The 17,153-nt window shown below is 38.1% G+C and overlaps 1 protein-coding gene across 6 annotated transcripts in view; it reads left to right on the top strand.

The window, feature by feature from the left end:
- Positions 1-17,153, top strand: part of TRAPPC9 (trafficking protein particle complex subunit 9) — a 448,113-nt gene that overhangs the window by 50,000 nt on the left and 380,960 nt on the right. For all 6 annotated transcript variants that reach the window (XM_064398425.1, XM_064398434.1, XM_064398414.1 and 3 more), the window contains 4 exons: positions 2,040-2,125; positions 9,317-9,443; positions 10,945-11,077; positions 12,311-12,474. In XM_064398425.1, coding sequence (XP_064254495.1) covers positions 2,040-2,125; positions 9,317-9,443; positions 10,945-11,077; positions 12,311-12,474 — 510 coding nt within the window. The remainder of the gene's footprint in view (positions 1-2,039; positions 2,126-9,316; positions 9,444-10,944; positions 11,078-12,310; positions 12,475-17,153) is intronic.

Below are 17,153 nucleotides of genomic sequence, written 5' to 3'. Positions count from 1 at the left end.
TTTCCTTGATCCTTCCAGAAGGCAAGGAATAACATTGATAGAAACAGGCAGGTCTATTGATGCATGGCTTCAAGGTTGGTTTCAGTGGAAAAAATGTGGGTTTTTGACCATGGGATGATCTGTCAACACCTGGCCTGCTGATGACACCTGATGGGATGAGCCTTTCCCAGCTCCAGAAAAGGAGCTTTAGCACAGGAGCAATGGGGCTTGCTGACAGAGCTTTGAACCAGCTTGGAAGGGGGAAAGGGAGAAAAGCAGGCTCCCCAGTGGTGAGCAATGGGATTTTGTGCCAAACCTTGAGGATCCTGATGGGATCCCTCAATCTGCTTCACCAGGTGTTGGCCACAAGGTACCACACCTGAAATGTTTCTACCCTGATGCCCACAGCATGAGGAACAAACACCAGCTGGAAGCTTTGGCCCAGCCCCAGAGGTTTGACATCATTGGCATAAATGAAATGTGGTGGGATGAGTCCTGGGTCTGTTGAGAGAGCCCTGTTGGGTGGCTGTGCTTTCAGAACAGACATTCCTCAGTGTGGTGGTTGTTAGAATGTGGAGATTCAGGACTGCAGTGCTGCTGTAGGTGCCTCTTGCTGTAGTAAACCACAATGGTTAACTCTGTACCTGTGCAGAGCCGTCACTGGCTGTTTTGGGGGCTGCAGAATTGCACATCATGGACACTAATAAGCAATTAAATATGAAATATTGAGAACATCTCATACCACTGTGAATGTGAATGTTTTGTTTTAATCAACAGTTTTGCTTTTCAGGTTTCACAGTAATATCACCCATTAACATCTGTGGATGTATGTGTTTAATTTCCACTAGCATTAATTTGAGTTAAACATTTGCATTAAGTACATCTCCCTCGAGCTCTCTAATATTGCCTGCAAAATGTAATCAGAAAGTAAATGATTGTGAATGTACAATTAGAGTACAGATTGCTTCAACTGTGCATTAAAGTCTTAATATTGATTATCCAGGTTTTTCACTGGACATTTCCTAATAACCTAGTAAAAAACCTGTTAGCAATGTATGTTAAAATCATTGGGTAAACTAGTAAGAACTAATCCATGTATGTTATAATTTAGCTTATAATCATGATTTATTTAACAAATGTAATTAAACTACCTTTTGTTTACTTGGACTGCAGATCCTCAGCTTGCAGGGAGAATCTTGCCACATTCAGTTTAAAGTCTGAACTATAGGTGCATGTGGTTCACTGTGAGAAACTTGGAACATAAACAGGAACTTGAGGGCTGAAAAGGTTATGAAGTACTGATATAAAGTAATCTTTTTGCATTGAACAATTACTCAAAATTTTCATCTCTGCTGCTGACCTCCATAATCTCCCATAGAACCATAGAATTACAGAATAGTTTGGGTTGGAAAGGACCTTAAAGATCATCCAGTTTCAATCTCTCTGCCATGGGCAGGGACACCTTCCACTAATCCAGCCTTATCCCCTTAAATCATAAAACTCAAAATATTAAAATTGGCAGAGTGAAGTCTCTTTAAAGCTGACCTGTCTGTTGTGCTAAGATATAAACTGCAGATACATCTTTTTACCTAGCCCACTTTACATCCCTGTCTCTTTATTTACTCCATATAATCAGCTGTGTCTATACGAGGACTTGTGGTTTCCTTCTTCCTGTTGTGTTCATTTCTTACCTGGCTGGTTCTTCAATACCAAGGCCATGTGTACTCTACACAACTCCAAGTATGGAAACCTTTAAGTGTTGAACATGAAGGATGTGTTGAAGTAGTGTTTTGAATTGCTGCCTGAGTTAATTTTGCCAATGAAGCATTGGGTCTTTAGAGCACTCTTGCTGTGTTAATGAACATTTCCAGTCCCCTGACCTATTGCTTTGCCTGGGATTTACAGCTTGTGTCACACAATGCTCTTGAGCAGGACTTGGGCTGTGAAGATTATAGAGACATATTAAGCATTATAGCAATCTGACAGCTCAGCTGCTGCTGTTTCTTTATAACCCTGCGATTAGGTAATTCCTGCTTTAATTCTGTGATTATTCCTTGCAGACTTCCAGTGGGTCCAGGGAGATGTGTGTGAAGTTCAGTTGATGGTGTACAACCCTATGCCTTTTGAGCTCCGAGTAGAAAACATGGTATGCATCTTTCCAAACCTTCTCTTTCTGCTGTTTTTCTGAAGAAGAACCTCATTTGGACTTTCAAATGTGTTTTTGTATAAATATTCTTTAAAGATGATTTAAGCCAGCATAACCTCAGTTTAACAGTGTGGTGTTATCACATATACTTTTCTCATATTTTTGTTGATGAGATATTGAAAAAAGAAATCTCTGCAACTCAGAGTGTTTAGATGCTTTACTGGCACTGACCCATAAATCAGTTCTGTACATTTCTGCATCGAAATGTACAGAACTCCTGCTATATGATTTACATAGACTGGTTTTCAAGTAATAATTATACCTGAAACCTAATAATTATTGTATGCTTGCTACTATTGTTTAAAAGTCCACATTCATCCTTCCTTTTCAAATTCCCATTTTGACCACAATTTAAAAACCTGATGAACTAAAATTGTTAGATCTGAGAAGGTTTGGGTTTTAATAAAAACTTCAGCTCATGGATTTGTTGTTCCCAGTGATTTATGTTATTTGAAAACACTCTAACGTCAGATGATCAGAAGGGAGTGGGAAAAAAAGGCCAAACCACTGGAGAAATATGTGAGGTTAGAAGGATCAAGCCCAAACTCTCTACTAATTCAGCTGGCTGCTTACAGTGTATCCTGAAAAAAAAAAACTGTTTTTTTTTGGTTTTTCTTTTTAATTCCAACTAACATGATTTAAAAAAAATTGTTATCCATTTAAAGGTTAGAAGTTCTGTAACTACCAGACCAACTTAATGTCCATTCAGTCCTAATCCATTGTTTTCCTTTCTGTTAAATATTTTTACCTTTAGTATTGCTTTAAATATAAATCACATCTCTTAGAGCCCTTTGTTCTGTCAAGCTAATTGAATCAGTGTACATTTATTTGCTCATGATTTTTGTTTGGGTTTTGTTTTTATTGATATGTCTACTGCAGTGTCTAGTCAAGCAAGTTGACCTAAATTACTGATAATAAACCACAAATAATAAAGTGCTTTTCCATGGGAAGTGAACATGCCCAAAGATTTTGTTTTTATAGCACAATAAAATTAATTCTGGAAGCTAACATGCTGCTTTCTCCAGCAGCATTTTCTCTCACCCTCACAGAAGTATTCAATTTTTTTAAAGGATTAATAGAAAAAGTAGTTGTAAAGCTGCACATCAGAAGGGTTTCTGTGGGAATTAATTGATTAAGCACATTTTGATTTACAGTCTAATTTGTATTGTGTAAGTAATGATGTCATTATATATTTTAAAAACTTGGAGAATTTCCTAATGAGGAAATTCCTTCTGAGTGCTTACATGCACTCGAGAATTCAGAATGCAGTTATTTGTGTAGGTCTGCACAACATCCATTCCTTGAGAAAATTAATTGTAGGAGCACCCATACTTTACTGTTGTTGTGATAAAGTTCTGTCTTGGAATTACCACTGAATTCCAGTTCCAGTGGAAATCACAAGAGGAATTAATTTGCCAACTAGATGCTAATCATTGAAGTGATTAATGTAACTCTAGACAGTGCTTTGAGAAATTCTGCTCCTCACTTAATGTGGCCTCACTTGGAGAAATTGGTTGATTTTGGTAGATTTTTATCTTTATCAAGACTGTAGCAAGTTGAGGAAAGTGCTTGTTCCCCTTGATTTGGAATTTTAGAGACAATTTCTTTGGAACCGAGGCCAGTTTGGAGCTCCACAAATGACAAAAACATTGATATCTGTTCAGACTGTAGAGGGGAAGAATATTGGGGTGATTCCTACTGCTCTGCTCAATCCCAAAATGGGAAAGTTCAGCAGAACCAGAGCTGGGCTCATCCCAGAGGTGCCCAGATGAGGATGAGAGTAAGGGAACGTGCTATAGCCTTGGGAAGCTTCCCTCCCTGATAAAAACTCCCTTTTCCCAGGCAGGAGGGGGATCATACACGTGGACTTCTTGTCCAGAGAGAACCTGAGATCCCCATCTTTAGAAATCTTTAAAACTTGAGTGAAAAACCTAAACTACCACCAAAGCTACCCCTGCTTTGAGCACTGGGCTGAACAAGATGACCTCTACAATTCCCTTCCAACCTAAGTTGTTGCTTTTCCACTCTCATCTGTGAACTTTCTGGAATGTGGCAATAGGCATTACTTTATCATAAGAATAAACTCCTGTGTTTTTATTTTAATAATTCAGAGTGCTGGTTAATATTTTAAAATGGTGTGTTTTATTATTAACATGTACTCGTGCCTGCAGTCCCCATACCCTTTTCTTGTCTGATTTCTCATCACGTATCACATTTTTCAGGTTATTTACTCTCACACACTCAGTTTCATAGCAAGTGTATCCTTTTCTGTCATTTAGTGGCAGTTTCAACTTGTTTTTCCCACAAATTTTTTCCTCCTGCCTGACTCAGCACCTCACCTTTGCAAGATCATTCAGGCTTTTTTCCAGTCATCTTTGAGTTCTCTATTGCTTGGTTTAATTTTTCTTTGTCCTTTCCATGCTCCACCATTCACCAATATATAACTGTACTGAAATCTACAGTCTTACTTATTTTTAAAAATCTTCCCCTTTCCCTCTATTTAGATTTGTTCTGATAAATTAATCATTTCATGTTAAATGAAATCCAAGCTTTTGCCATGGTACTTTTCCTACTGTGTCTTTCTGTTTGTTGAATTTCTGTTGTGATGGTAAACAAGTTAGCATTGAGCACAGGTTGTTAAGGAGAATTATTCCCCATGGAAAGGCTTCCAGAGCTTTTTCATTAATTGAAGTGTTAATGCTGGGGCCATGTAGGTTAATTGAGGTGTGCTTAAGTAAAAGGCATTGAATTTCTAGACTTGATGTCAGACTGTGGACACAAGACTTTGATTAGTCTTGCTCTGATGATAAACCCTGAACAATTGATTTTCTTTGTTATTTTATTTTATTGTTCTCAAGGAACTTGGCCCATTTTTGTTGTTTTTACTGTTAATTTCCTGTCATGAATATTTGTGATTTGGGACTCTGATTAGGTGCCTCTTCTTCATTCCATTTCTGTGTTCATTTTCTGTCTTTTTCTATTTAATTTTTCCATTTTGTCCATACAGTTAGAAGGCTGGTCCAATGGAAAGTGCAGTAGTGTTTGTAAAATGACAAATGAAAATGTTCAATCATGGAGCATGCAAGTGATTAGCTCCCACAGTTGTGTGAGTCAATAAAGTGAAGCAGGAGAGATCTTGGGGTTGATCAGAACAAATGCTTTAATAAAACTCAGCAGGTACATTAAATCAGCAGAGTGAGAGACAAAAATGAGCCTAACCAGAGCTGGCTGTGATGGATTAGACAGAATATTCTTGCCATGCTGGGGTGAGGTCACCTGGAGATGGGATGTTCAGCTGTACATTTGTGCCACCACTTCACCTTTTCTGCCAGGAATGTTGATTTCTGTACAGCCTTGTTCAGGTCTGTCAGTGATGGCCTCCAGCCCTTTTGCAGTTTGTGTTGCAGTTACTGCTCTTACTGCAGATTTCTGTGCAAGAAAAAGTGATCTTCATGTTTCAGGCCTTCAATAAAAAAATCAAAAAAATTCTAGGAAATCTTCAGTGGATTTGTTTTGAATCTTGAGACAAATGCTTAAAGCAACAAACAGTATAATCTGGAGAGATCTACTACTAAAATACATATGAAGATGCAGTGCAAAATGTTAAGTTCTCTAAGATTTAACTATTTCTTCATCTTTTTTTTTATCAAGTTTCCTATTAAAAGCAAAAAAATAAAGCTGAGAAATTTTGAGGTAATGTTATGTATTGAGGGAAAGCATTTTCTCTGCTCTTACTGTGGAAAATACAGCCATGGTTCCAAAAAAGCCACAAGATCTGTAGACAGTGTAAACTGTATTTAATAAATAAATATCAAGAAACAGAAAAATGCTACCCCTGACCCGTGAGAATGTTATGATTTATAATACTTAGTCATTATTCAAGAATTAAGTATTTTTTCTATGGTTCTCCTTCTGTTTGGGATCTGTATCTATTTGAACACAATCAGGTGTGGTATTTTGATTAATGATGCTTTAAGAATGGCCATCGCTTTTTTTTTTAACTTGAAAATTGTGCTATTAGTCAAGAGCTCTATGATGATGTTTCAAAAGAGCACCTAAAATTTTGATAAATCTGAATGTATAATCAGCCCCACAACTTTGCTTATGATGGTTTAAATTGTTTCCATGAACTGCTCTTTCCTGAGTTCACATCTTTTGCTGTTTCTGCTGTCTTGAGGGAATATTTAATTACTGCTACACTCCATTTAGTGGAGAATGTTTTAGTTAAGAATGTACACAGAAAGGTGAAGGGGGGGGGGGAAAGAAGGAAATGGCTGTGTTTGGTGTTTTTCTAGGTCTGCCTGAAATAACCATATTAGAAATAGTAGGGAAAATTTCCTTTAAAATAAATATTTGACAGTTTTTGTGTAAAGTATTTGACAACATGGTGTACAAGTATGTTCAGCATGGAAACTAACTTTGAAGGTCGTGTTACTTTAAAAAAAGAATGATTGCATTTTGGGATTGGTAAGTAAAGCCTAAAAAAAGCAGTTACATCCTCCTGTTATTTTAACAGCATCCCCAAATGCTGCCATTTACATGCAAGTTGTTTTGTTCATCTAAAACTAAAATGAGATTTGAAGTGATTGAAAGACATGCTGTGATAAAAGCGTGCGTACATTCTCTCTAAGACAATTTAAATTGTTTTATAAGAATACAAAGAAATGTAAACATTTTTTTTTTTGTGTGAGTGACTCATATATTCCCTGGAGGAAACCTTGGATTTGGATGATCTGTTCCTGTAGGGTCAGAAAGAGAAATGATTACCAAGTGGTGACTAAATGATTACCAAATATTACTACTTGAAATAACATAATAATAACTCTCAGGAAAAGAAATCTGACACATTTCCCTACTTTTGGTGGTGTGGCTGAAATTTTTTAGTCAATGGATGTGAGAGTACTTCAGCCTTGCTTAGGTTTTCACTGTTAAACTGCAAAACTTCAGGCACCAGAGGGCAATATTGGGCAAATATTGCAGAATTGTGCAATTCAGCAAATTGTGCTCTTGAAATCATCTTTCAGACATTCTAAGATATGTCACTGTCTTTTAAAACTCACTTGTGTGGCCTAAGTTCTAAGGGTAAGTATCTTGATTTCAATTTATGTCTGGAAATCTGAAGTCTAGCTGATTTTTATATTGATTTTTTTCCCCATTTCGATGAGTTTTAATCTTTTCTTAATGTCTTTACTTTTCAAAACTTGGAAGTTTTACTGAAAGTGGAGGAATTGACTGCTGCTTTCTTGTTTTTGTATTAGTGAACTTGAAGCTCTTCAATTTCCAGTCCAGGCATAGTGTGTGCTTGGTGCAGGTGTTTTGGCATTTACATTGTGTTTGTTCTCTAAAAAAATTCCCTTTGTTTTCAAGGCTTGCATTACATGTTAGAAAATGTTTAGGGATGCCTGTCAGTTTTTAAAATTTACATTTGCTACAGCTGATAGTAAACACATTACTGGAGGGTTTGTGGGGGTTTTTTTTATCACTGATTTTGCAGGACTCGAAGTCCTTGGATGAAAGTTTTTAGTTGAGATAAATCCTGAATAATTCAAATATATTTGAATATTAGGCCAAGTAATAGGTCAGTGGTTTTGAGGCTAAAATAAAGTTTAAAAGCCTTCTGTACCAGTTTTTAAAGTGAGTTCTGGAGAGTGTTTGGGTCAGCTTTTGTTTGTCTTCTAAGGTTTTTCAGCCAAAGCAAAAGCAGCAGAATTGTGGTGAAAATTGAGGCTACATCAGTGTTAAAGAGAAAATGTTCATCCCATTTCTGTGGGGTGAATCCCACTGGAAGGATTAATGTGGGAATCAAAGAGTCTCAGTGCTCTGATACACTGGGTGGTGAATATACAGAAAGACAAAGTTAGTTGTGTTTTTGTGGATGGTTTCTGACAGCTGAAGTCTGAATGTGCAATGGAAGGAAAACAAAAATTCAGTGGAAATGAGGGTATGACAGAGTATTTACTTACAACTCAAGTGCAGTGGTGAAATGGAATTTTTGCAGTCTCAAGGACAGGGTTCTCTAATGCAGCTTTCCACAAAGCCAGAGTAGCTTTGGGTGAATTAGGTGTTGTCTCAAGAGTCTCAAGAGTGTCAAGTCTACAAATAAGTAATTGCTAGAACAAATATTTTACAGATTTTGGGTATGTTATGTGTTTTTCTGTGGCTCAAACTGTGAGTTTTTCATCTCTCTTCACAAAAGTATGTTACTCTTTAACAATGTTCTCAGTTCTCATTAAGCATCCACACAGAGTTAAGATTTAATCCAGTTGTGCTTACTGCTTTTATTGATTGAGGTCTTTGTAGTATCTTTATTCAAAAATAAAAATAAATATTTGTATAGAAAAATAATGGGTAACTTGGATTTATATGCTTTCCAAAATCAAGTTTATTTTTAACAGCACATTCTATGCTCAAGCATCTTCAATTCCTTAACCAAGCTTGAAGAAAACCTCCAGTCTCCTAAGAACAGTAATGCTGTGCTCAGAAATTTCTTCAATAATTTTTTTTCTGCTTCATTTCTCATTTTGTCCCATGTTTTAAATTTAGATGCTAAAAGATTTCTCTACACTAAGGGAGTAACTGCAGGCATTTAGGCTTGAGAGGATCAGTCCAGCAAAATGAATGCATTATTCCAACTCACTGAAATATTTAGGTTGGATGGTTAAGCTAGACTTTCCCTGTTGTCTGTAAATACAAATTTTTCCCTCTTAGAAAACATACTTTGGGCATGTAATTAAAGTCAAGAATGATCTGTGATTGATATTTGATTTCTACTATCTATTGAATATTCATGTTAAAGTCACAGTACAATTAAATGTAGGTACAAACCAGCACCATGCAGATGATATCTGTGATTTTTTTTTACTGTGCTTGGGTATACATTTTTATTAGTTTTTCATATGTCATTCCCAGCTCAGTTCCTGGAATGTTTCCATGTTGAATACAAATCCTGCTGTAATTCTGGATGCACGCTGCAGTCACTGCAACTCAAACCCAGAATAACTGCTATGAGTAAATTGGAATAAATCATAAAAGTTTGGCTGATGTAATGCATGGGATTAAAATATAAGTATGTAGCATAAAAATGTAAGTGTATATCATAAATGGATTTATCTATGTGATGTGTTTTTTCAGGGTCTCTTGACAACTGGAGTAGAATTTGAATCTCTCCCTGCTGCCCTTTCCCTCCCTGCAGAATCTGGGCTCTATCCTGTGACTCTGGTTGGTGTTCCCCAAACCACAGGGCAGATCACTGTCAATGGTAAGGGATGGCTCCACTCACTCCTGGTTGAGTTTTACACCCCTGGGGGTTGCATGGCTTTGTTTGCCACGTGTGTGTTCACCACTCTAAACTCTCCTCAGTAAGTGAAAAAAAAGGAACACAGGGAATCTGTTCCCTGCAGCAGGCTTCATTAAAAACAGCCTGATGAATCACTTGGCTGCAGCAGCAGTAACGAGCACATTCTTGGAGTATCTCATGTGTGAGAGGAAGAGGATAATGAACTCCAGCTCCCCTTTATTAATGCTTTCATTTGGAAAGCTTCTGAGGAGGATTACTTGAACTTTTTTCTTTAGAATGCAGAAGATAATCTTGCAGTTTTTTTTTTTTTCCTTAATTAATTGTGTTCATGTAAGATTACAGAAATTTTTGCAGATTGCTTCCGTGGAAACAATTTAGCCAGGGTTTATGGCCTGTTGCAGTCAAGATATCATTTCATTAATAAGCCTAAATAAAACTGTGTTTGTAGTAAGGAAGAATATTAAAGGGCTTTTACAAAAAGCTACCAGACCTAGAAAAGGAGGCATATGTGGAGAGGATGGATTCAACATGTAGTAGGAGTGAATCATCTTACCAAATCACATTTTTAAAAATGTCTTCCTGGAATGAAAAGTTAGGATACAGGATAAGAACCATTTTGGTAAAGCTAAGCACTAAAAGAAGATGGCTTTGAACTTGAAGAAACTGTTCTCACTGAGTTTTTCCTAAGTGCTTTTGTGTCTGCTCATAAAACAATTTTTCATGTGATTTTTTTTTTTCTCAGAAACTATTTCAGTAAATACAGAATAGCATCAAAGCATTCAGAACATTTGTACTGTAGTTGTCTCCTTTTGAGTTCCACGTACTAAAAATGTACTGCAAGTAGAGGAGTTGATTCCTGTACTTGGCAGCTTTCTGTTTGTCAATGTATCAATTTTTCCTTCAGATATAAATATTGCCTGATAAGGAATCAGTAGAATTTTTCTACTAAATTGAACTTTCAGAAGTTGTAGTCTTTCATGGCAGGTGTTTATGCATGCATGTTTTTTCCATTAATAATTTCCTTTAGGATTCTTTTATACTTCTGGATGTAGTTGAGATTCTTTCCTGTAAACATTTTTCTGAGGAAATAGGGAATGCATGTTGAAGGTTGACATGTTTTATGTGCCCCAGGGAATTTGGTGACAGGTATGAAATGGTGTCCATGCTATGACTTGTGATGTTGATCTTGGAAAGAATTATTCAGAAGTTTGTAATGCATTGTAGAAATCAGAGGCTATTTACAATTTCTTTTATTTTACGTGCCACAGATGCAGAGGTGACCATGTGTTGTTTGTACATTGTCAGGTAGTTATTAATGTTATTTCAGGGGTTTAAAAGTCCTGTATATATTATGTGTCCTGAGAAGATTTTCCAGTGGAGAAGGTGGTGGTTTGGGTACTTTCAGACCTGCCAGAAAAAAGTACAATTCACAACATAACTGGTGTTTTCTTCTAAAACTCAGGTTATCATACTTCAGTTTTTGGAGTCTTCAGTGATTGCCTTCTGGACAATCTGCCAGGAGTGAAGACCAATGGCTGCACTGTTGAAGTCATTCCAGCTTTGCCAAGGCTGCAGATCAGCACCTCCCTTCCAAGGTGAAAAATTAAATTAAATGATGATTTTGTTAGGTCGTATTTAATTGTTAGTCACATGCTGAATAAAAGCTCTTCCACCTGAGTGTATAATTAATGCTTGAGTAAAAGAGCACATAATCTAAATCTGCATGATTTGCTTTAGAATACAAAGCTGAGTCTTTTGTTTTACTGTGTGAAACCATGGAATTTCACATAAATTTGCAGAAATAATTTTGCAATATTGTTGCGCTCAAAACTTTGGTTTTGGGCAAAAAGGGGTGTAGCAAACCAAGAATTCACTGTTTATATCTTAACAATCCAGTCCAGGCAAGACTATTAATTCAGCTCAATTATCACAGAAGAAAGTAAAAAAGAAGAGAGAAAAATATACAGAAGAAGAATTACTAATAAGTACATGTACATTTATACAGTAACTGAAAACAGAATTTTTCTTTTTAGTATGCAATTCCATGATATTTTGTCTCAATATGAGGGCGAAAAAGAAATTCCTTCTTCCCTCTCACTCCACATGCTCAAATTTCAGAGCCTTGAAATGCTAACAGTCCATGGCAGTACATTCTGAATGATCAAAAAATACTTGGTTGAAGTCCTCATCACAGATCTGTTCTGAAAGACTGAAATCTCCTCCTGTTTGTGGTAAGGAAGGACAGGATCAAAGGGAAGGATGGCAGGAACACCTGCAAAAAGAAATGGAATTATTGGTCATTAATCTCAGTGTCTTCTGTCTTTGTATCCTGGATGCCTTTTGACCACCCTGCATTAGCACAGAAAGTGCAGTCAGGAATGGAACCTCTGCCCATCTGTCTTGTTCTGCAGCTCCTTCCCTCATGCATGCTCCAAAGAGTTCATCTCTGGGCACTGTTCCACCCTTCACACTGGGAATTTTTCCCTGGCCCCACTGCTGTGAGCTTTGTGCCCTGCACTGTCCACTAAACCTGCTCATTGTAGTGATCTGCTCTGGGTTTTTTTTTTTTCCCTTTCCCCTTCCTTGCAGCTTTTGCAGGTAGTTTAACAAGCTTTCAGAGTTAGAGTATGTATTTTATATTGCTTGAAATCTGACTTGTCTTATGCATAAATTATTAATTTTCTTTCTCAATGGTTCTAAAAATGGGAATGGAAAATGTTATTTAGTGTCTTCAGCAGTTGTGTCTGAGTCTTCCAAAAATAGTGAAAAAGAGTAACCAGGACAGGCTTTTAACATTTTCATCATAATTTGTCTGTCACATTTTGTAGGTCTGCTCATACACTTCAGCCTTCTTCAGGGGATGAAATCTCCACTAATGTGTCTGTCCAGCTGTACAATGGAGAGAGCCAGCAGCTCATCATTAAATTAGAAAATATTGGAACAGAACCTTTGGAGAAACTGGAGGTGACAGCAAAAACAGTCAACACCAAGGGTGTGTATGCTGATTTGTATTTGGAAATAATCATCCTGACTTCTTCTCTATTGAAAGGGAAATTATTTGTGTTATACTTTTAGGTCAGTTTAGAATAAATATCATAGTCCCCATTACAGAGCTGAAATAGTTCAGTTTGATTTTATTGTAGGAATATAGAAATGAAAGGTAATGTAAGAAAATGTAGAAAGATGAATGAAATTGTAGAACCATCTCTGTGTTAAAGGGTCACCTGCTTTTTAAAAATCTAAATTTAATTTCAGTGTTACTTGGGGAAAAAATCCTGAGGCAATTACTGGTAAAGAGGAAGAATCTTGTGTCTAAATTATTTTCTCCTTATGTTTAAATATGCTGATTAATTCATTAAATAAATTACTATTAGCAGTAATGTTGTCCTACTTGAAGGAGTGGAAGTAAATAAGCCTGTTTCTATCTTACTCACTGAGCAGTGAGAAAAAAATGGAGAGAAGACTTTAAAAGACAAGGCAATAAATAAAATAAGCTATTGTGAGTTAAAAGAATAATTGAAGCTCTGGATGAAATACAGCACATCCCCTGTGTACACTTAATTCTCTTGAAATGCTCTGTCCATGTTAATATTAAAAAGTGGTCTGATAGGTGAATCCTGCTTTTGTTTTGTGATGTATTTTCTTTTGGTTTGTCCTTTGAGGGATTGTTATGAAAATGATCTTAACAGAAGTACTGCAGGTGACAAGCAGCATAATCTTTACTGACAGTAGAAATACCTTATTTTATTGCAGGTTTTATTCTGTCAGTGCCTGACCATTAAAATGCAGTGTGATGCCTTGTGATTTCTGTTCATTTCAGTATTCAAGCTCATGATTTTTTATAACAGAGTATCCTCTTCTCCACAACCTCAGAGAATAGGAGGTGTCAATCATCTCAAAATAGATTTTCGGTCTGAGATTTGTTACCAGGAATAATTTTAGGAATTTGAACGTATGATGACCTGCTATTCTTATTTCAGAAATTCCAACATGCTCCTCCTGGGCCAGGGGCTGCATGTATGGAATGGAGAGGCCAAACACAGCACTCAGGTGAAATGGAGAAATTTAAGTATTAAATAGTGGAATACGTGAGTCAAATGTTAATCAGAATTTTTGTACATAACATTACATTTTGAACCAGTTAATGGGTTCACAATGTTGAAAAAGAGACTCACCATCTCTCCATGACAACTTTGTTAAAAGCAGTGGGAAAAAGGAGAACAGTTGATACTGATACTCACCTCTAAATTCAATAAAACTTTTAATTGTACTTCATCCTGTATTTTCTTTCTCTAGCAAAGATGTTTGCAATGAAGTCTCTTTGTGTATCTGACAGTGTCTTTAATGTTATTAGGCATGATAATTATCAGAAAAAGAAAATTTCTGATGAGTAAACTACAAGCATGCATACTCAAAAAATCCAACTTAAGTTCCTATCTCAGAAAAACAGAAGTAAGAGTGAGTTTTGAGAGGCACCGAATGGTATTTGTTCTGACAGAGTGAGAACTGTGCCATCAGAATCACGCAATCAGAAATGTCTGTGGGGGCAGGGACCTCTGGAAATCATCTTCACCTTCTTTTGAAAGCAGAACTTAAGGTGACCCAGGGTCCTGTCAAGCAGAATGTTCAGTTTCTTGCATTGTCTCACAGAAGTGAAATGCACCCCTGTATTTGGAAGTTTGTGCTTTAAATGAACTGTGTTATTAGAGGAAAAAAAGAAACTTGTGTGACTTTTTAAATGACTGTGCTGTGGAAACAATGTAAAGCAGTGGAAAAGGCTAATTAGAAGAACTAATGGTCCATATTAAGCATGCCATAATTATGTTATTTCAAGTGTGATTGTGTGGAGGTGTTGCTGAGTGTCACAGAATCAGTCACTGAATGGTTTGGGTGGGAAGGGACCTTAGAGACCTTGGACTTCCAGTTCTCTCCATGGCCAGGGACACCTTTCACTATTCCAGATTGCTCAGAAGCCCATCCAGCCTGGCCTTGAACACTTCCAGGTATGGGACAGTCACAGCTTTTCTGAGCAACCTGTGCCAGGGCCTCACCACCCTCACAGTAAAGAATTTCTTCCCAATTCTTCAGCTAAACTTGTCGTCTGTCAGTTTGAAGCCATTTCCCCTTGTTCTATTACTACATGCCCTGTCCAGAGTCCCTCTCCAGCTCTCTTGGAGCTCTTTAGGCACTGGACAGGGATTTAAGATCCACCCAGAGCCTTCTCTTCCCCAGGATTAACAACCCCAGGTCTCTGTCTTCATAGCAGAGGTGCTGTGATCAACTTAGTGGCCCCCTCTGGACTTTTTCCAGCAGGTCTTTCTTGTGTTGGGGAATGACCTTTGCCTTTTTCAGGGGCTCTCTTCCATTTTAGTTATGACCCTGAATTGATACAAATGCATGAGGCTGGGCTGGCAGTCCAGTGAGATGGGATTCTGGTGGCCAACAGGGAACCAAAGCTTTGTAATGTCAGCAGCTCCTTTTTGGTCAGTGAATGCATGCATGGAACTCATGGAGACAGGGCATTAAACAGTCTCTAACAGCCACACAGACTCTTGGTGTTGCACATCAAGCTGAGAGCATTGCAGGTGTCCACAGCGTGTTAAGAAGTTATCTCTTGGTTGTTCTGTACTGCTCCTCACTGAAATGTGCCTGTTCAAACTGCTCAAGGTGTCCTTGAAGTGAAGGTGGTCACCTTCACTTGCTTGCCAGTCAGCTCAGGAGCTTTGGCCAATTCCAGCCAAACACAAAGAGCTTTCAGTCATCTTTTGTTACACCAGATTTCCTTTGGTTCTTTTTGTCTTGGCAGTTGCTTGTGAATCTCTTGCAGCTGCTGCCTGCCTGACCCATTTCCCTACTTTCTGTTTCTGGAGCTTTTAGCACAAAGATGAGTGCTGTAAATGGCAAACATTCTCTTTTTTACTATTATTGGAGCCAGTCCTTGAGGAGGCCAACTCCTCTGGCATTGTTGTGGGTGGTGTCATGTTAATGAGAACCTTTGGAGGTAAGAATTCCACACTTGCCTTCCCTTACCTCTCTTCTGTCACCATCAGGTGCAGCTCTGTGGGTTTTCTGCTCTGTCCCTCAGATGATTAGGAACTTGCAGCTCCCCCTGTGCAGCTCATGAAGGACATCCCAGGGTTCTGAGTCCTTCAGCAGCCGTGCGTTATGGAACAGCTCCCGAGGCAGATCAGCAAGAGGGACTTGTCATGCTGCCACAACAGACACGTCTGTCATGGCTTTCAGTGTCTCACTGCCCCCCTGAGCCAGGCTGGGGCATCTGTAGGTTGGACATCACATGTCCATGCTGCCAGGGTGAGCTCTGCGTCACCTTACACTGTCCCTCACCAGGTCAGACAGTTTAATCCTTTTTTTGGAAAGATGACCTGTGCAGAGCTGGATGTTTTTTCCCTTTGGCTCCAGTCAGCTTTTTTAGAGGCCTTTTGTGTCTCAGATAAGGGAGTGCAGTCCAAAGGCTGTGATAAACCAACTATTTGATCCACTGAGGGGCAAACATAACCCTGGTGTTTTCAAACTCGAGACTTGAGAACAGCCCATTTGGCAATCTTAGCACGAGGGGTGAGCGCAGATACACACATGGAATGAAACTGGATGAAGCAAAATCCTCACTCATCTTTCCTAGAAGTGACAGATCTCAGGAATTTAAATGTAGAGAAACAGGTTCACCTGTCCAGCTGCATTCTTCCCATGGCCTTTGAACACATCTGCCAGACCACAAATGAAAAATCTCCTCTGAGGTTCAGAAGATCTGTGAATATCCAGGACTAGACCTATTTCCTTTTTTTTGCTAAAGAAAACTTGGTAAATTCTTTCAAATTGGAGTTGGGTTACTGTGGTGGGTTGACCCTGGCTGTATGCCAGACACCATCAAAGCTGCTCTGTCACTCCCCTCCACAAATGGCCAGGAAGAAGAAAATATAATGAAAGTCTCATGGGCTAAGGATCAGTGAGAGATCACTCACTGATCACTGTCACAGGCAAAACAGACTCACCTTGCAGATATTAATTGAATTTTATTGCTAAGAATATTGAACAGGATAATAAGAAGTGTAAAATATATATTGAAAATATATTTTAAAATATATTAAATAAAATATAAAATGTATATAAAATATATATTGAAAGTAAAATATCTCTTGAAAATATCTCCCCCCACCACTCCCTCTTTCCCAGATTTTCCATCCTCTCCCACAGTGGCACAGGGAGGGGGTTTGGGGGTTGCACTCAGTTCATCACACCTCATTCCTGCTGCTGTTCAGGGAGAGGAGTCCTTCCCCTGGCTCCCCTGGGCTGCAGGGGAATCTCAGCTCTGGCACCTGGAGCATCTCCTGCCCCTCCTTCTCCACTGACCTTTGGGGTCTGCAGAGTTGTTCCTCTCACATATTCTCACTCTGCTCTGAACACAATTGCTTCTGTGCAATAACTTCTTTCCTTCCTAAATGTGTTATTTCATTGGAAAGAGCATAACAAGTCCTGCAGGTTCATTTCTATCCACCAGGTCTAGGAGAAGTTAAAATGTGTGAATGCCAGTGCATTTAGAACTGATAGTTATTTTGAGTTTATAAAATAAACTATAGCAAAAAGCCACATTTACCAGGGGATTTAAGATTGAAAAGAGCTGAGGTTCTTGTGTTGTCAGAAGACTTTTCTATC

The sequence above is a fragment of the Passer domesticus genome, chromosome 1, assembly GCF_036417665.1.
Source record: "Passer domesticus isolate bPasDom1 chromosome 1, bPasDom1.hap1, whole genome shotgun sequence".
In the NCBI taxonomy this organism is placed as follows: Eukaryota; Metazoa; Chordata; class Aves; order Passeriformes; family Passeridae; genus Passer; species Passer domesticus.
This window is presented reverse-complemented; position numbering and strand designations above follow the sequence as displayed.